The sequence below is a fragment of the Vidua macroura genome, chromosome 6, assembly GCF_024509145.1.
Source record: "Vidua macroura isolate BioBank_ID:100142 chromosome 6, ASM2450914v1, whole genome shotgun sequence".
In the NCBI taxonomy this organism is placed as follows: domain Eukaryota; kingdom Metazoa; phylum Chordata; class Aves; order Passeriformes; family Viduidae; genus Vidua; species Vidua macroura.
Window position 1 is genome coordinate 24,285,500 of NC_071576.1, and position 21,508 is coordinate 24,307,007.

A 21,508-nucleotide genomic window follows, 5' to 3' on the forward strand; every position below is an offset into this window, starting at 1 on the left:
TCTCCTCATAGAAAAGTAAGAGAAATTTCTCAGCCACTCTAATCTTTGTGGGACTACCTTTTGGGGACTAACAAAGATGATCACCAAGATCATCACAAATCAGATGGACAAGGATTGCATGGAGAAGCAAACTGTAACTTCAAAGCTGCCTGTATCTCAAGGGAGAAAGAAACCACTCTTGATAATTTTCTCCTGACTTCGTTCTGTTTAACATGAGATTGCCTATTTCTGTTGTGTTAAGATGTCATGCATAAAAATCTATGAACTATTAATTGTACTGTTATTACCTTACAAACTGCTCCTACACTAAAGATAGGGGAAAAAACCCATATATTTTTACTGTGTCACCCATATAATTAGTAGAAATTTTGCTGAAGGAAATGTCTAGTGGGCTTAAAGGCTTGATTGATTTCCTATATGTTGCAACTTTTGACTGACATTCCGGTACTCTGTGTCAAAAGATCCCTATAAAATGTCACATTCATCTTATTTCTCCCTCAATAAATCAATACTGAAGATTTTGATTATATTTTTAATTTTTGTGATCAAAATTATTCACCTTCTCTCAGTCTCCAGAGAAAAATACTGTTTTATAAAACAGCTAACAAATTAACCAATAACACAGTAAGATGAGCCCTAGTCTATTTTATTGCATGGATAATAATGTGCTAAGTTTTCCTATAACCACTGTTGAGCAGCTTATGACTGTCACAGACTGACACAACAGCCTTTTTACATGGTGCAGGAAATGTATACTTACTCTTTGAGAGACTCTTCTAAACGCTGGACTCGCAGAAATGCTTCATCTCTCTCTTCATTGGCTAACCTAAGCCTTGCCATGACAGCCTCATCACGTTCCCGTTGAGCAGAATAAACTTCTTCCACCAGAGCTGCAAAAGTGTGTTCAACAAACAAGCTTGACAGGGAAAAGCACTATTAGATGCACTTACGTTGGCCTTTGCCACCCCCTCCTAAAATCAACACTTCTCCAATGACCTTGGATTATTCTGCATAAGGTCTATATTGCCTCTTAGACACAACACTAAATTGTTGTTAATTGTTACAGTAAATACTTTAAGGTATTAAATAAAGCTATGTGTTTTCAAGTCACCCCTATAAAATTTAACAGGGAAAGAAAGTGATTTGCTGAGCATTCTGAATACTTGCTTAATGGAAAAGTAATTCTTAAAGCTCAGAATCATATAAGACACTAGCAAGTTTCTTCTAGGACACAGAGTTAAAAGTAATAATACATTAAAACTACTACCATTAGGCTGCTTCCTATCAGGATGGCACAGTGATATTAAAAATTCTAATAATTTTATAGTCTGTCTCTGGTATCACAAGAGTGGCACAGCTGGCATCTCTTCTTCTCTGCCAAGCCTTTACTTTATTGTGTAATATACTGTTATATTATCTGTTACAGCATACATGGACCTTGGAGCATTAGGTACCAATAAACTAAGATTTACTGTCTATCCTTAGGAGCAAACTAACACCTTCAAGTCATTCCTCATCCTGAGCTTACATTTTCTCCCTGTCTCTCCCCTGTCAATATGTCTAACACCATTTCTGGCACACTGCCAGAATCCTTACCTCGACCCTGCCTCCACTAAAATCTTTATTCATACTTTCATCATTTCCCTCTGCAATACTGCAAATCTCTCCTCACAGTCATCATAAAACTATGCATTCAAAATGTCTAGGGACTTTCAGGATGCTGTAAGACTGCTGTCACTCCAAGACTATACTCTCTCTCACTGGAACCTCAAAAAACTCAGTTGAGATCTGAAGGTTCCTGAATTCTCCATCCTCCTTGTCCCTTCTAGTCTGTCAAATGGGGGCATAGCCATAGTCTCCTAACGCCATACTATAGTGTTTTTCAAATTTTTATATTTATTTCTCAATAACCTTTTCCATTAAGGTATTGCTGCTGGGCTTCCTTATTCCCTTCAGAACTATCTGCTCCTCTCTCAACTACTGCTTAAGTCATTACGATCTCAAAGAAAGGCTTCTTCCTTCTTTACCTCCTCCCTTTCACTACAAGCCTAGAGCTTTTGTCCCTCCATTCTTACCTAAATTGACATTAACTTTTTTGCCTTTATTTGTTATTTTACTTTTACTTCACCTCTGTACATTATTACACAAAAAAACTTTAATAACATATAATGAAACATTATATTGTTCTTCACAGAATGAAACAATGGAAACACAGCAGCACATTCTTGTAGCAGCTATATTGCTGGCACAAAATACATTTTATCAGTGCCAAGAAAAAAGGATCTTCTTGTCCTCAAGCTGGGGAGAAGACTGTCACTGAGGAGTAAGGAAGCATTTTTTGCAGGCCTAGCAAAAGGTTGCAGGTTAACAGCACATTACACAAAATCAGACAGGGAAAGGCTAAATGTTGCTTGTGTACTGTAAATGTAGGTGAACTCGCTGGGAAGAAATGATGGTCTGACTCCAGTTCAGAAGGTTGAATGATTTCTTTATTATAACTATACTATAATACATTAATATACTATTTAAAGGAGATACTAAAACTACACACTTACTTTCTTAACTACTATATCTAACTTACAACTCGTGACCCTCTCGTGAGAGTCCAGACACAGGTGGATTTGATTGGTCATCAAGCTCAAACAATTCTCACCAGAATCCAATCTAGCAATCACCCCAGGTAAACAATTCTCCAAACACATTCCATATGAAAAAAACAAGGAGCAGAAATAGAAATTGTTTTCTCTTTCTTCCCTCTGTGCTCCTCTACGAAAAAATCCAGAGAGAGAGAAGAATGTGCCTACCACACTTGTGAAAGTGCAGTCCCTCCCCTCAGAAAAAGTCTGCAGAGGAGTTACAAGTCTAGTCATAAGGTCAGAGCTGTAAGAAGTTGTGTCCCAACAACATCAAAAGAAATTCAGCATCAGAAGCACAGATGTTGAAATGTATGCAAAAATTAACAAATACTGATTACATTCTCTTTAATCCAGAAGAATAGTGTCTTTTTTCCCTTGAAGATCTATTTCACCTGTTTGCAACAAGAAAACTTTGCTTGATGTGGAAGGAAAAACTAAGACAGGAGTAAGGCAGCTGTAACACTGCATTTGCACTGGCTGGTATCCAGCAATATGTTTGTAGCACTCGCAGAGAAGATATCTGCAAAGGTAGATGGCTCAGCAAAGACAAGAAAAAAACATAAGAGGTAACCTAGGCTGTACATTTCAGCTCACCAGACTTCCACTTCAATTGCTGAGATGTGTGATGGCAGGGAGACTAGTGCCAGAGCAATGACTGCCTGGGTAAACTGCAGTGCAACTGCTGTGTCCTGACTGGATCTGGAATACACAAGCAGTTTGATTCTGTATGGTAATTATTACCTATATGTACCTAAATATATTTTTTGCTATGGTTTCTCCAGTAAATTATATCAGTTTATCTAGCATCATAACAGAGACACTTTGCAGAGAACCCTTTCCATAAAGCTGCAAGTGGAAACACTATGCAATTTTCACCTTGAAAACAACTGTTGCAATGAATTGAAAGTTGTCTAAAATAACTGAGGATTTGGCACCTATTACTATTCTGAGGTTAATTATTTTCCAGTTTAGCTAACTTCTTTCTGGCCTGTTCAAGTGCACCACTTCTGTCAGACCTTAGAACATCCTCACCTCAGATGAAACCCCACAATTTGTTGACTCCTGCAATGGATCTTGAATGTACTTGTGCACGTAGAGCAACTATCTTTTGGCATATCTAAGTCCCTCTCTGCATAAATATGGCCAATGGTAATAATGACTATGAAGGCTTTTAAAAAGCAGATTTTTGCTTCTTTGTCATTAAACCAAAGTAATGCACATGTAACAGTATGAAAGCATTCAGAAAAAGGTATTTTTCAAGTTATTTAAGCATCTTGCTTATCTGAAATCTTACCACCCCTGACAGCAGCTCAGATACTAATTGCCTTTGAACAGTGAACCCTTCCCCCACACAAAACACTGTCTTTTAACTATCAGCTATGAAAAGCAACTTTAGTTGAGCAACTCTTTCTTGTTGTTTTCTTATCCTTCCACTAAAGTAAAGCATTGGTGTAAATATCCCACTGACCAGATCCACAAACTGCATTAAAAAATATTTATAATCATTCTATATCAATTACAAGTGTCTGGCTTTTGGTTCTGTTTCTTAAAAGTATTATTGCAAGTCAATTGTTTAATACTAAAATAGGGAAAATGTAGAAAACCATGTAAGATGCTTGCATAGTAATCTAAGTTTAAAAAGAAAAAGATACTTAGATATGGCATTTTAATATAACATAGCAATACTGACACTTCCAAAAGAAAGTACTTCTTTTAAAAATACTTAAAGACCTCATCTAGATAATTTTAATGGTCTACAGAAGACTAAGTCACCTGATCTCTTCATCATCCAAAGCTGAATTTAGGTTTGATGTTTTTGTTACCCAATGGCTATACATTTCTGACTACTATTTAACATTTCATGAATTCTTTTTTTCCTACTATAGGGAATATTATGACAATCACGTGATTGCAGGTCGTCTGAACATTCTCCACTCACACTGAGCTATAGATGAGTCACAAGCAGAAGTTCAGGACCGTAAGGACCACAGCATGCTTGAAATAAGTGAAATACATACACAGTTAGGTCTCAATGCAGCAGCAAAGCAAAACATTTTGCACCAGATCTAGGAAAATGAGTGATGTATGAGCTGTCCAGTTAGAGTCTATGAAGGAGTGTGAAAGAGTGGCATGAAATTCCTTCATATTAGAAAGAGTAAAAATTATCCAGATTATCATCCCTATGCTTCTTAAAAATGTGAGGTGAAACTGATCGAGAGTAACACCAAGTCATGCTTCTAAATTCCATTTAAGATATGACATATCCAGCAAAATACTAACTCCATACTGCCACACTGACTTGGTGCCTGATCCAAAGAAAAAACAGTCCCAGCTACTTTTCCACCAACTGCTCTGGTTGACATTACAAAATTTTCCTTGGAGACCTTCTGGCAGCATACCAACCACCCCTACCCTTTATGTCCTGAAGCCTGACCAAGAAGAAACACAAATTTGTACAGAATTCACATTTCAAGTAAGAAAATGACACACAGAAATTAAGTATGAGTAGTCTGGTATTAAGCTATTAAATATTTTAACTCTTGAATGCCATTATATATATATGAATTGTGTAATTTACTAATTCATATATATATAATGGCATTCAAGAGTTAAAATATTTAAATCCCAGAGAACTGCATTAAGAAAAAAGGATTATTTTCCCATGCTCGCAAATATTGTAGTATATAAAAGTACAACACTACTGTTTAGTTGTATAAACTTTATTTTTTTTAATAATTGAATAACATCTTTCTCCTTGTAACTAAAACCCCTGCATACTCTAAAAGAGCTCTTTATTTTAAAAGAATCATTATGCTAAACTCATCAATTCTAAAACATTTTTAGTTTTTAGTAAAGAAAACAATTGTAAACAGAGAGCTTTTGTAAGGTAGATAGCTATTACAAAGTTCACTTAGAAAATCAATATAGCATTTTAGCTGGAATTTGCTCATTAAACACCCACAGCTCTAATGCAAATTATGATGGAATGAATAAAGCAAATACATATGCTTCTTTCTTTTTATTAAATGTAAAATCTACTGTTAATTGCATCTGGTATGTCATATAAACTTTTCTCCTTAACTATTAAATGGAAGCTTTTACAAAAGTCATTAGAGATTCTCTTTCTTTGACTTGTATAAATTTCAATATTTGTTCAGTAAAGGTTCACAGCAGTTAAATTACATTAACAAATATTATTAGCTACTATGTAAGCCAACTAAGTAAAATACTTATATTGCAGGTAAAACAAATCAATGGGTGTTTACAATAATATTTGGATATGTCCATTTTTAAACAAGCTTATCAAATATCATGTAATTCTTAGTCAAATGAGAGAGACTCAAAGTAGATTTTTTTATCCCAAATACTCAAATTTGTTTAGTAAGCTAATTGTTTTCTAATATGGGCAAAAGTAAATATGAAGAAGATGAACCATACCAAGTATGAGTTTACTGAGTCAAAGCAGTGTACATATTTTCTTAGTTGAACCTGATTCTTTTGGCAAACTTATCTCCTATACTTTTTAAACCACCTTTAAAACAGCAGTACTGAGAAGGTGTGCTGGAAATCATTCTAGTTTAAACAGTGTTTCATGATTTTCCAAACATGGAACTTTGGGGGAAGGAAGGAAAGCATGACTCCAGGATAAAAGTCTGTTTGCTTATTTCCTAGAGGTCATCCGTGTAAATAAAATAAACTGAGTGAGAGAAGCAAAAGACGAAAATGTTGGGACTAAAAACATTTATGGCAGCTAAAATCACTTCACATTACTCATTAAAAAGAAGTAAAATTAGAATACAGGCCAAATCTTCTCATAGTGATATGAGATCACTATACACAGCCCTACTGTATTTCAGAAGATACAGTAAATACTATAACACTACCATAACTGGTTTTCAATATAAGTAAGTTTTACAGTTATATTAAATTTTATTTAACCCTATGGATATATGCTTGTTCTCCTTGAAGACATACAAACGTGTATGTATTTGTCACTCACTCAAAAATCAAAATCCTTTGAGATTTCCTTCTACTAAATTTAATGACTGTGCTCACAACTCCTAAATAAGTCAATCTTATCATAGCCAAATTAAGAAAAAAACCCTGCGTTGCCGTGAAAGCCTTTAAAATGTGTCATTAATTGGTCTCTGCTTATACATGTTACAAAATGCAGATAATCCCTAGAAATGTTCAAATTCTAAAGCACTTGCAGAGTTCTTATTCGGGTTAATGGCAAACTATCAGGAGCTCCAGGGCTCACTGTCAACTTAAAAATAGTGCTGACATGTTCTATTACGAAACAGACAACTTAAGTTCCCAGCTCTTTTTTGAAAGCTACCATTCATTTACTTTCAGTTATGACGTACAACTGAAAAAATAAAAGTAAAATAGTGATAAGAAGATCATAGGAAAAAATACTTAAGAGTTTTCACCAGTCTGTACCAGGAGTTATAGACTAAAAGTAATTTACACCTAAATGTGACTTTATAGATAAAGCAATCTGAACAAACACTGATAGAACACACTGACTTCTTTATTGCTTTGTGTTGGTTGTATGTATTTAGTGCACAGCATTCATCTGCTCCTACATTTCCAGTGCTATAAAAAGAGAGTTCTTAATAAAAGGCCAAAGTTGCTTAGTGGCAGCTCTGCATAGGGTTTTCTTTATGTACTCAGATCACAATTCAATTAAAAAAAATAAAGTAGAAAAGAATAGGAGAGAGTATTATACACAGACCCCAAGGCAGTTCTTGTGAAAGCCAATCCCTGTACAATACTTAAGCCTCTGCCTCTAACACACTAAACACAGCTGACTTCAAAATTCAAACCATAATGCTGTTATATTTTTTTCTTCAGTGGATAATTGCTGACACCTGAATATTTACTTTTAGGGGGAAAATATAAACATTGCATTAAGGCTTGCAAGTTATAATTTGTCATGTTAAAGGAAAGTTTTGTAATGTCCCAAAAAGTAGATCACTGGCAGACCTTTTTATTCCTGACTAAAACCCAATTCTTTATGCTCATCTAGCACTTGTGTGGAAGAAAGGACAGACTACTCATAAAAAATGCAGAAGAATCTGGCTTGCTTTTTACATACAAACTCCACCGATAAATAGCTTATTAATTGACATTTTAATCTATGCCAACTCATCATATATTGTACTTCAAAGAGCTGTATGCAACTTTTTGACAATCAACAATTCTGACAATCTGAAGGTAAAATCACATTGTTTCAAATTAAGCTGTTAAAAATTAAACCAAGAATTTCTCAGTCACAATGCCTCCACCTTGGGGTTATTTTCTGTTCTTTAGATGGATTGTCTACCTTCCCATACAGAAGATTCAAATCCTGCAGCTATTTTCAAAATTGTGTTATTTATCAGGAAATATTTTGGAAAGATATTCAGGAAATAGTATTCATAATGAAGCATTTAATAGGACAAACCCCCTAAGAGTTATATGGACTAAATATATAAATAAATTATGCACAGAAAACTGGTTTAGGGAAGTATATGCATTATGTTCTTAAACTGTAAAATATCTTTCATATTTAGGTTTATAAACATGAGAGTTGGGAACTACTGGGTTCTTTTGGCTAAAGCCCAATATTGGCCTTATTTCAGTTTAATTGGAAGAGGATCTTGAATTCATCTTCTCCATGAGATATCAGGAACCTGGATTTCTGTTTGTACCAAAGGTTAATAAGAAATGTGTCTGCAAAAGTCAAACAGCATTAAATACCAAAAACTGATTATTATTCTGCAGGAGTTGTTCTGTCATTCATAATCTCTCCATGCTCCAACCTTCCACAGCTAATCTTTAATGGATGACATGCAGGAAAGAAAAATAACATCTAAAAAGGGACTCTAAAGTGAGCTTTGAAGAAATGGAAAATACTTAACTTCTGTACTGAAAGTTATTGCCACCCAAAGTTTATTACTGGCAAGATTACTTATTTCCTCTCACTTTATGGATATTAAATCAAATTAACTCTAAGCTAACACCCACTTGGATATTTGTTTTTACTTTTGCTATTAAATCTATTGCATATGCATATTCAGTAATTATTTTTCAAGTTAATTTAGAAAACTTCAAATAATGTTCATTAATATTTCCACACCATATTCAAGAATTCCAAAATACCACATATGTATATTCACAACATTTTCATAAAAACAGACCCAAAATAGGGACCTCATTGTAGGTATATTGCTTTAGTTTCCAGGAGACTGGAAGTTGTATGATATACACCACCATGTTAGAAGTACTGCTTTCTTCTTTTTCCACACTGTATTTTCTATCATTACCTTGGTCTTTCAGAGAGCATCTACAGAATGATGGTACAGTTTTCAGGCATTAAAAATGGTGTGAAACCCCTAACAGGGCTGCACTCAATCCTGCTGAGCTGATGTTGATTTAAGAAAGTATTACATTTTGGTAACATTATTATTAAGATACTGGTATGAAAAAAAACCCCAACTCACGGAATAGCTGTTGCTACAGAAAGATATAAGGACAAATATTTTTATTATATTTTCGTTCAGAATTATTCTTAGGCTCAGTATATACTCTCATAGCAACAAAAATATTCTAAGAGCTCCGGTTCTGATGCCAACTATGGTATATCTTGCTGCAGTAATGGCACTGTGAGAATAGGGCTTTGATATTTTTTCCAGTCTAGAGAAGTTACCACTAGGCTCTATAACTCTCCCTTACACTCAACCACCTCCTTCCTCTAGAAGTTCATATATATAACCCTGCTTAATTCTTCCATTAGGAAAAAATGAAGTCACTACATCCACCCAAAGTGAGATCTGTTCTCTCAGCTAGTTGTTTTGAAGACTTACTCCTTTGCAATGCTTCCATCTTGATTTTCCAGTCTGTCCTGGGAAGATGTATGCTCCTTCCCCTTTCCACTCCCACAGGTGGCACCCATTCTCCTTCTGTTCAACATATGAAAGTTCTGCACACCCAAATTTCAGATCTGGCTATTCTTCATACCCGTGCTGTTCCCTTTTTTGCTTACACTATCTTGGTGTCTGATCTTTTACCATGTGCACTTCCCTGGGTTTTCCTGATGTTGCCTCCACCTCTGTTCTTCTTCATAACAGGGAGTGAAACTAACAATACCTTCTGACATCAGGTCAGAATGACACAAAATCCAGCAGAAGAATAATGAATAAACTGCAGGAATCTGTGGTAACTAGGTCCATCAGAAACAATAATCTCTAATACTTAAAAGTCTGAAATCACAATCTTTGGATTATTTGTTTCTGTAGACTGTTGTAGCTTAATTTCAAAATACCCTTTGTCTTCACTTTTCAATTCTTTCCATGGGGCTTATTTAGGTAAAACCTATCAATTAGAGGGTTACCTCTTAAAACAGAATTCTAATATTCCTCAAAGTAGATTACACTTTTATGATGTACCTTTCTTATGTTCTTTACAATATAATTTTGTGGAGTAACTTACTTATCATAAAGTCAGTACTAAGTAATAATAAAAATGCAAACACCCATATTTACAAGCTTCACTATACCATGTGTTACACACTGCAGTAATTAAACATTAACTAGTAACCTGAAATCACAGCAGCATGTGTTCTCCCTTCCTCAAAGAACTTAATGCAGGGGGTTAAGTTTTTCCTTGAACACACCGTCTGTTCTTTATTAGGTTCTGCTTGTCCATTAGAACTCTCCCCAAGGCTTTTATGAGAGAGACACACATAGGCTTCCACAAATCCAGTTTGGCTCACGTAATTCCAGATTTTAAACCATTTATCCAAATTTGGTAACATTCTTAGAACTGTAAGACAGGAAGCAAAAAAACTGTGAAATATTAACGATGCTTCCTTTTGGCAAACAGTTTAAGTAGTAAGGAGCCTCTTACCCTCTCTCTTCAGCATTTAAAGGATTTTATACTTCCTGTACTCATAAAAGGAGAAAAAAAAAGTTATTTTTTAAAGGTCATTGTTATTACACTATGTAGCTCTCTTTAAAATTTGAGGTTCTTCCTTTTAAAACAGAATAAGCATGTTAAATTATTATACCCATATTCCTGTCATTCTGTTTTGAAGAGAAAAATATACTTAGGACATCAATAGAAAGTTTAAGCAGTAGTGTAGGAAAACAACAATTTCCTAACAAGTATTTCAACTGTATCCATAAAAATGAAACTATCTGTGTTTTTGACACACCTTTCTTTCCAGGTTTTAATGAGCAATGAACACTTATACCAAAGAGAATCAAGTACAGAGGTAAACTACTGGGCAAATATCTAGGAACAAGCACAAACCTTCATATTCAAGCCAAACAATCTACATTAGCTTTTGGCTGGTGGATATAATAATGACACATAGTGCAGATTTTTCTTTCTTCTGGGAATAAAGCAAGCAGTTATGTGAAATTAAATAAGAATAAAAATCATGCCTGTATTTCATTTTGTTCCTAAGATGTTGATTAGATTTGACTTTGCCTTCCCCTACGACAGAAAATCTAGGAACTTTCTTTTCCATCTATAATATTCACACTATACCGTAGTCTCAGGAGTTTTTTATTAGATGGAATGTCAGCCATCTGTTTTTCAGTTAGAGAGTTTATCATCTGCTCCATTTTCCTGAAGACAGTTACTCCTCCCTTTAATACAAATATTTTGGGGATAGCTATTAGTACTATTAATACTCTATGAAGTGCATGTGATCTACGAGGAAACAATTTTACCAAGCTTACACTTTCTTTCTTAACAAATGATACAATGAATTTATAAAAGCACCCCCATTAATGTTTTTTAAACATCTTCATGAAATCTTGAGAGTATTTTTCATCTACTGCGTACACTGTATACACAGTCACTTTTCAATAATAAGAAAGCCCAGCTCCATTGCATTAGCAGTTTCCACAAGCATAGAGTACAAACTGTCTCCATGCTTGTATGTCTATCCAAAGAACAATTAACAACAAATAAAAGCACATGTTCACTTTCAGCTATAAACTTAAAAACCTTTCCTTCTGAGAATTCATATAAACTTCATTCACTGGATATATGCCATCATCTGACAAAAATTCATTTTAACTACCAAAAGAGCAGATTTTTCAAGAACAGCGCAGGTCCCTGGTTGAGGTGAATGTGAGACTATCTCCAAACACGGAGAGGGGGTAGTATTGCTCTGAACCAGCTAAAACAATAAGTGGTATTTGAACTGCTGGTTGAAAGGTAGAGGCACTGGTAATCATTATTTCCCCTTGTTTGTTCAGGACCTTCCAACAAAACAAACAACCTTTTTGTGATTGGATTGACATGGTGTTAACAATGCATTTAATGCCCAAATCAGTATGAATACAGGTAAAGCTCCTACTAATACCAGTACCAGGATGTTAAAGCCATCTATTTTCTAAGCAACTCTAAACAGCCACGCATAAAAAAAAAGTCAAATCTTCCCTCCTTTAGCAAATAAAGCTAACATTCACTAGGCCACGTCATATAGCAACCACGGGTACTGTATGAGCCATACAGCCATCTGTTAAACGCTTGCCTACTGTACCTGCAATCCTTTCTGCAATCTTAGCTTCTGTAGCTCTGTCTTGCAATTCTAAGTCCAGTTTCATTGTCTTCAGCTCCTTGTCCTTTTCAGCCAGCTTATCTTGAAGCTGAATTGAACAAATGTACAGTACGATTCTTATCTGGCTGAAACTGTCAACAAGTAATTCAACCACAATAAAATTGTAAACAACGATTTCTCACCCCAAAATACAGACACTAAGCATTAAAACAGGAGTTCAATTCATTACATTTATTTGTTTAAAGAACAAATGTTAAGAATATATTTTTTAACATCTGGACTATCTTGCTCTGTGAGACAAGTAGCAATGCATATGCCATTGTTTTTATTTGGGATTCTCTTCCTCAGGTATCAACAGCTGTAGTCCTTCTTGCTAAGGAAGTTCAGAATTGCATGGAATACAACGTAGGTGGTTGCATGAATAGCCTGTTTCCTACCAAGATACAGACATCACAGTCTGAAAAGACTAGTGTAAATTCATATTTTTTCACGTTCTTCCTCAGATGGAAGATTGGTATTCTTTCACATATAAAGTTCTTTCTTTTAAAGGATATTCACTAAATTTCTTGGACAGATATCTGAGTTTAAATATTCAATGACACTTCATGGAAAGACTAGAGACTGTTAGGTTGTTTAGGCATATGCAACCACAGCTAACACTAGAAGCAATGCAGTGTTCAAGGCAGATGGAATTTTCTCCCCTTCGATAAAGCCAAGTTATCAGGGCACAATAATTGGATTCTACTCATGAAATCCTGGTCTAGTCTTTGGTCTTCATTTGTGTTCATCCAGGGTGCAAGAATCTATGTCATTGATCAAAAAAGTCAGAGGGTTTTTTTTTAATTCCAGAGAAATAGTTGTTAAGCAGATACTAAGAATCCAAAATGACAGGAAGTTAGTGATTGGTGCACTAAAATAAATAACAAAACTAAATCAAGCACAATTCAAAATGCATGTTTTGCAAGGCATTTATAAAAAAGCAAATATTGGTATCTTGAATATCTCAATTGTACCTTTCTATTTTTGGCCCTCAGAGTGTCCAGTTCTTTTAAAAGGAATGCAGTTTCTGTTCTTCCACCTAAATCTTCAGCATCATTCCATGTGGACATAAATTCAGGGAGTATCCTGTTATCAATTACACTGCTGTATTTTGGAAGTGAAAAAAAAAAGAAAAATAATTTAAAAACCAGCTGTTGTTCCACCCCTCTGAAACAAAATGAACAGAAATAAATTATCAAAACTTGTTAATAAACTTGTTAACCACTGCAAATGTATTAAATAGTCAGAAAAAATGGATGCTCTTCTACCACTTCTTAAAGCTGTAATTCTGAAAAGAATCTGTAAATCTGGAATAGTAAATAAATATCCAACAGTACTAAGGCAAAAAAACAGATGAATATAAATGGGATATGAAGCTTATAAGCAGGAAATGCTTAAGGAAAGCAAATACTAAAAATCATTGCCTGACAGAAAGAAAAAAAGTAATAGAACATTTGGGGATCAAAGTGATGCTCAGGTTTAAGCAAACCAAATTTTTTTGTAGGATGATTTCACAGGAAGTGATATGAGAATATCTGTAAAAAAAGATCTAGGAATTAATCTTGAAGAAATCTCTAAAATTATGGTATGATTCTGACTATTACAACTGACAACCAGAATTCCATACTGCATGCCACCTGGAGTTTTAAAATAACTTACTAGCCATAGACAACTTAAAATAAGACAAGATTCAATGGCCAGAAAAATTCTGTCTCAAAGTAAGACTTTCACAAAACTTCCTGGGTATCCATTGTTACTCACAGATCACTCAGATATCACTTGTAACATGGCAGCAAAATTAGTAAATGAATGATTAGAAAGGGAACTAGCAAATTTTTAACATTTGCTTTCCTTAAGCATTTTCTGGTTATACACTTCTTAGCTAATAACTGATAAGAAGTAGCCACAGAAAAGCTATACCTTCTGAACTCTTCCAGTGTAGACATTACTTTATATGTAATTCACATCCTAGAAAGATAAAGAAAGCTATCTATTGCTCCAAAGAGTCCTTCTCTTAGGCAGACACTTGTCTGTACTCAGCCACCCTTTTTTCACCTGCTTCCACTGTATTTATTTTCTCTTCCCCTCTCCTTAAAACTAAAAAGACAAATCACATTGACAGTACACCAGGACCACCATCTAAAACACAAATCAACACTGACTTAGCATTTCCTTTGTTTTTCTAGATCAAGAAATGTTAACATATATTCTAATTGCAATCTATTTGGGCAAAGACAGGTTCTGGCATATAGCTTTGGGATCCTACATATAACATACTTGGAGCTGAGATGGTTCAACATGATCACTGTGGGAGGTTAATCTTAGTGTTCCAGACAAGCCTGATTGCCAGTAGGAGTGGCGCTGGTGAAAGGTGAAATGAATAATATTTGGGTGACTCTGTGCTGGGCTGTACCTAAGCACTCTGGATTATACTTGGCATTTAGTGCAGGATGCATTGCCCTTACAGCAAATCTCAGTGGCTAATGCAAAAATGCAAAAAGGAAAATGAAAAAGTGTTAAGGACTGGGATTGGCCCAAACAGGGCACTGTTAGATCATAATGAAGATAGCAAAACTGGGTGTAGAATCTGCTAGACGGGTGAGGAATTAGTGTATTTTTCAGAAGTATGTAATAGGGTTTTGCAGCCTTGGTGCCATTTTCAAAAACAACTCTGACGCTCTCAGTTAAAAATTGGTATTCAGCCTGCCTAAGTCACTCAAAACTGGTAACATGTTCCCTAACCAGCTGGCTACTCAAAGGTATAACTAGCCAGCTACTTATACCTTTGTACATTGTGTCACATATAGAATGCGTGTTTATATTTCTTAAGACTGTTATAGAGGGCCACTGCTGAGTAAAAACACTAGTGACAAGAAATGACCAAAATTAATGACACAATAAAATCTTCAGAGTCTATATTAAACTTTTCAACCATATTAGCCAGTCCTCAGATTCCTGTCACAGACTGCTACAAGGTATTCTCATCTTCACCCTCTCAGCTTCATTTAGACTTCACCCTGCTTTATTCCTGCTTCCTACTCACTCATCACATTTCAGGTGTTTGTTGTGCAAAGACGCAGATACTACTAGGTTTTCAAGATCTGTTTTTATTCTGTTCAGCATGCATTTTCAAAATTCTCTGTAGAGATCCCAGTCATTGAAATACCCACAATGTGTGATATAAATCATTGCCATGATCATATTTTCTATGAGTGCTAGAGAATACAGAGGTGAAATCCTACATTCCACAAGGGAAGAAGGGCAGATAAGGTGAGTCTAAGTAAAAAGCTTACTGATTGCCATGTGGGAAGCAAATTTCCCTATATTTACTCAAAAAAACATGTGTATATTGTCAATAATTTGAATCTAGAAAAACTCTATAGAGGCATATTCCTTGGGTTTACCTTGATTCTTCAGAACCAGAATTACAGCCAGTTAGGACTCCTCCTTTTTGACTGGTTACTCGCCAATCTGAAAGTTTTGGTGCTTCAGTTTCTGCCTGGATGAAAAATTCTGTGGGTTTTTGAGAATTCTTATAAAACTGAAGTTCAGCACAAAAGTCTTCTTTTTTCTGATCCAAGATGTGTGTTTCTAATTAGAAAGAGAAACAAACACATTTTCTCATTTGGAGAATGAAGCACAAACTTGAGATTTTTCATTTGAAAACGGCTTGTTATAAGAATAAAATACAGTAGTAGAAAGGAACAAGTGATTCAGATTCACAAATTCTTTGTCCCTCCACTAAGGAAGGAGACCTGTTACCTACAGCATGGATGGACATAGGAATTACAACCCATTTACTGAATTTTTCTCATGGAAACATAAAAAATTCATCATCATTTCCTAATCCCTCCTCCCCCATAAATGACTTCTTAAAATAATGCTGATTGTAGAAAATTATTTACCTATCTCTTACAAAATTCAGCTCCACTATTGTGAGATATGATGAATTTCTGCTGTAGAGAGGGAAATTTTCAGGTTATAACTAGACTCTTACTTACAGTTAGGTTTCTTTCAAATGCATTTTGGCTACAAAAGGAGTATCATCAAGCTGTAATTAGCAACAACAAATTTAAAGCACCATTATTCATTCCTGGAGAGTGTGAGGTACAGCCTCATACAACTAAAGAACTTGAAGAATGCAAAGCAGAAATTGTGCCAAAGCAAAACATTATCTGATTAAATTGCTGAGTGTGATAGCTAGTTCTCTTAGCTTGGCTACTAGATATTTTTAGGACATATTTCTGATATCAAGGCATTTAAATGAAAGAAAGATCCACATACCAAGAATGCTCTTTCATAAAGTAAGGACAAGTATGTTTTAATTATAGAATTATATTAAAAAATGAGAAGGAAGCAGCCTAAAACCACTGGAAATGGAAAAAAGGTGCATATATTTTTCATTCTTTCATTTAGATTAGTAGAGAACAAACATTAGAGCTTTTGCTTATTTAATAAAGTTAGTGTTTCCAAATGTTTTGGATAAAATATAGGGCATATATTATTTGATCCACCTTATAACATCCTCTCAAAAATAATAAGAAACTGCCTATACAGTTGAAATCAAGTAGAAATAGACCAAAAATACAAATCAATCAGTATCAAGTTGCCATCCTGCAGGTAAACACAGTTATAAGCACAGTTTCCATGTAAAAAATACTGAAAACTGTCTCTCAAGTGTGTTGCAATAGATTCCTCTTTCCTTAAACAAGGAAAGACACAGCCAAGAGCTCAGGAAACAGCCCAAGGGCCCCAAGAGGTGACTTGGGAATTGGCTGGAGTCAGGTTTAACAGCTTCCTACATGAAGCTATCCATTACCACCTCCAGGAAAAAGTTATAGGACACACTGCTCATCTGTATATTCTCTGCATCCAGAGATGCATTCCCTGCATCTTCAGCACAAACTTACTTGAATCCACTCTAACCATTTCTGTAAACTGTAACCACTGATCTTTACACTAGAAAAACAACAGTCAACAGAGCCTCTTTGTTTCTTAGCATGTGGGGACCATTACCATAAAATATTTTTTGATAAGTATAATACTACTTTCAGCACTGTGATTGCAATATGTTCCTCATATCATTTCACAGCCAGTGCAGAAATTGAACACAAGGCCACAGCCACCTGGATTCTTGGAACAAGTGTACGCTTTTTCCACTGGCTTGAAATCCTGTAGGTTTTTGAGCAGATTTCCTCTGAAGTGCTGCTACGTCTAAAAACTGGATTTGATCTCTTACTCCTCCTTACAGTAAGGAGCAAGGATCTCTAGCTAAACATATGTTTAAAAAATCACCAAATATACTCTAAGAACCTGATTCAATTTGGGAGTGACAATACATAAGGGCAAAATTTTGAATCCTTTCCAGTAAGTACTATCTGAAAACTAACCTAGTCTGAATTTCCATACTTGCAAAGCATTTTATAGAGAGTTGTGTTTCCCATTTGATTTATATTATAAAGAACTTCCTATGAAATATCATGTTCACTTCTCCTGTTTCAGATGTGGTGTCTGTGTAAATGCAGTTGCAAATTATGCTGCAGGGAAGGTGCAATGCTTCACGTGCCATGACAAATTTTCCTCCTCCTACTACTCTTTAGGGCATCCACTTATTCTATACACTATATAAATATATATATATATACATATATATATGTATGTATGTATGTATGTATGTATGTATGTAGGTTATATGTGAAGTGCCTCAAGTGAAGTGTGTCACCTTCTGTGGAAGAATTCAAGCACAATGTTGAAATAACAAGTGATGGTATTGCCAAGAACCTTTGTTCCTTGTTTAGCACCATGGTACTCTACTTTGGCCCTATGAAAGTTGGAGAAGGAAAATCTCCCTTCAGAGAGCTAAAAAGTTTAGATGATGTTTTAGGCTGCTTCTATTCCCTTAGCATGAGAGCAAGTTTTTCTTCTTTTCACAGTTCCTGTTTTGTTAATTTGCTCCTTTCATTCCAGGACTTAAGAAGAGAGCACAGAAGAGTCACTGAAGTTGGCAGAGACCACTGGAAATCACGTTGCTGGCACTTCAATAATTTGTAACAGGAAGTTGTCCCCAGCAACTTCCAGATCATCTGAGCCCTCTGTTGTCCTTCCAGAAGATCATTAACATCACTGTAGTACCCCATGAGAACCTGGACCTTTGAACGTGAGGGTTCTTCCAATTCTCTGAAGAAGGCCTCATCTACTTCACTCAACCCTCCTCCATGCCCCTCCCTCTTAGGAGAAGGGTCAAGGCAAATACCACCTGGGTTCCCACACCCTTGATCATCATGTCCAGAGCCATACAGTCACATGCAACACTTCGCAGGCCACCCCAACAGTATCACTTATGCTTACATGGAAGAGCAGCAGGGAGTAAGAGGGTCGATAACCATCAGCAGGTTTTCTATAACATTCTGAATATGAGTTGTAAACAAGAAGCAAAGGTCTCTAGATGACAGGTCAGTTCAGCAGCCAGATTTTTATTTTTAAAACCAGAAGTGAACATGACTGCATGATGAAGTAAATATCTGCATTAGCAGTTGCACTTCTGCTAAATCCTTGGGCCATGTCAAGATACGTGTTTTTAACTGTAAATTACTGCAGCTAAAGAAAAAAGAATTTAGAATAGTACTAGAATTGTATTGGCATTTATTAATGCTAATGCTGCTTCTTTAGACAACATACATTTGCAGAACACCTTTTCATCTAGATTCAATTCCCTCAAGCACATGAGTAAGACTAAGTAGCATCACAGGAAGGCTGTAAGCGCCATTCTTGGAAACAGAGGATCTGTTTTTTCTCCACTGGCTTTGTAAGAGAGAAGATGATGCTAGCCTCTTCCACCCACAACTGAAAGCACTCTGCCCAAGGGCATTAAGGTGAGAGGTTTTTACTCATTTAATAAAGCTGTGATGGTTTTTTTAATCAACATGTGAAATTTGTAAGTAGAATGCTTTGGGGAAGACATTTTTAACACTATCAGGTCAATGGACATAGGATTCATTTTATTTTTAAAACCACTTTATTCTTTACATAGCCCATGACCCCCACTTCAAATAATTTGGGTTTTGGTACATGGTAGCTTGTCTTGTTGCTAAACCAAGTGGCAATTTTAATCAATGCACTTTAGTGCTTTTTTCCTCATGCCTCCTGCAAATCGTATTGTGCACTAATTACCAATGCTGCAGACACACACTGGGGAGTAAGTAGCATTTGCAATAATCAGGCTGCACAGGGAACATCAGAGAAAGGGTAAAACAGCCTTGCAAGCTTTGGAAAAAATTATGTAGATTTCATTAAGTGGTACCACCACTGCTGATTCTGGTTCTTGAATACACTAAACAACATTTTTTCCATATAAAACAGTACAAGTTCAGTAGCCCAGATTAATATTTCACTATAGGGAGAAGCTGAACAGCTGATCTTCTGTATGTATTTATCTTGAATGAATAGCTTGTTCACATTGCGGGAAAGAAAAGCAAATGTTAAGAAGAAGGAATATGAAGACACTAGAATTAAATCTGGGAATTGATTGTGAGGGACGTAAGGGGAAGATAATGCTATCATGGCTTGAAACAGTAAAGGCAGAACAGAATCCAGTGTTGTTAAGCTGGGCGTGGTTAAAAAGTCAAGTAAAAACATTAAACACATCATGCTGTGCAGGCACCCACTATTCCTCACAGCTTCTTCTGAGAAGTGGGGGATAAGCACCGAGATCAGCGAAAGCACAGCATTAGAGAAGCCCGCACCAACAGTGATAAATGCACAGAAGGTGCAGATTCAACTGGAAGACTAAAGAGGCAATAGCATCCCTTGTTATACCACTCAATATTCAGCAGTCCCATCATCCAGCAGAAGCTGGGTGGACACCCCCTTCCCCCTGTCTGTTGTCTTTCAGCACCCTACTAAAATGCACTGATCACCTCAGAGGTTTGCAGGGAATCTCCCCAGAATAAGAGTAAGGGAAAACAAACAAAAACCAAAGGAACATGCACACAGGCTACAGATCTGGTTGCAGATAAGTATGGGGACACTAGAAGCTCCAGGTGCACCAAATCAGCTTCAAGTGTAATAGTACAGCTTGCTACCTATAGCTTACTAGTATTTGTTTTAAGTTGGTCTGTGGCACAGACATAGTATGTTCTTATCTGTCTGCAAAAGACTGCATGAGTCTGTATGAACAAACCCCAAGCAGGAGGTTGGAAAAAGTAAAAGCAGAAAGGAAGAGAATGAGCCATATATATACACTGGGAGCAGGAGCAAAGATGACTGAAAATTCAGTAGCTATGACACTGTGACACTGTCAGATTAAATACATTTGAAAAAATGTAGAACAAAACATTGTGCTCTATTTGAGGTAGTTAACCTCAATTAATAAAAGCCTCCATAATTCCTCCTGTTAATCATGGAATCACAGAATGTTTTGGGTTGGAAGAGACCCTAAAGATCATCTAGTTGCAACTTCATTGCCGTAAGCAGGGAGGCCACCCATGAGATCATGTTGCCCAGGGCCCCATGCAGCCTGGCCTTGAAAACTTCCTAGGACAGGGCATTCATAAATTCTCTAGATAACCTGTTTCAGTGCCTCGCCATTCTGTGAGTAAAGAATGTCTCCAAATATGTGACCTAAATCTCTCCTCTTTTAATTTGACACTGGTCCTCCCTGTTCTATCACTATCTGCCTGTGTAAAAAGTTGCTCTCCCTCTCTTTTTATAAGTCTCCTTCATATACTGGACTTCCCAGAGCCCTCTCTTCTCAAGGCTGAAAAACCCCAGCTCTCTCAGCCTTGCAAGCTCTGTCCTCACAGGACTTGTTCTCCAGCCTTCTGATCATCTTCCTGGCCAAGTCTGGATTTCTTGCAACAGGCCCACACTCTTTTTGTGCTGGGGCTCCAAGACTGGATGCACTACTTCACATGGGGTCTCACAGGGGCAGAGTGGAAAGGTGCAATAATTTTCCTCAACTTGCTGGCCAGACTTCTTTTGATGCAGTCAGGATGCTGTTGGCTGTCTGAGCTGTAATCATGTATTTTTTCTTCTCAGTCTAAACAAAAACACAATTTCAATGTCTCTGGGGGCTTTGTTTGTATAATATCAAACATTTTGAATTTCAAACAAGAGGGAATATTCACTATCCAACAAAATTATCTATGCAAGGAACCACCCTGGCCCTATACAAAACTAACTTGTTTCCACTGGAATAATAGGACACACTTAGTATGGTTTAAAAGAACTTGATATTGCCCCACTACAAATCACACATCTACACCACTTGCTG

General features: G+C 36.1%; 1 protein-coding gene across 1 annotated transcript in view; it reads right to left on the minus strand.

Moving 5' to 3' along the window:
* The window catches only part of MIPOL1 (mirror-image polydactyly 1), a 182,985-nt gene that overhangs the window by 118,310 nt on the left and 43,167 nt on the right, over positions 1 to 21,508 (minus strand). The window contains exons 6-9 of the mRNA XM_053981400.1: positions 15,642 to 15,828; positions 13,212 to 13,341; positions 12,181 to 12,286; positions 761 to 890 (exon numbers count right to left, since the gene is read on the minus strand). Coding sequence (XP_053837375.1) covers positions 761 to 890; positions 12,181 to 12,286; positions 13,212 to 13,341; positions 15,642 to 15,828 — 553 coding nt within the window. The remainder of the gene's footprint in view (positions 1 to 760; positions 891 to 12,180; positions 12,287 to 13,211; positions 13,342 to 15,641; positions 15,829 to 21,508) is intronic.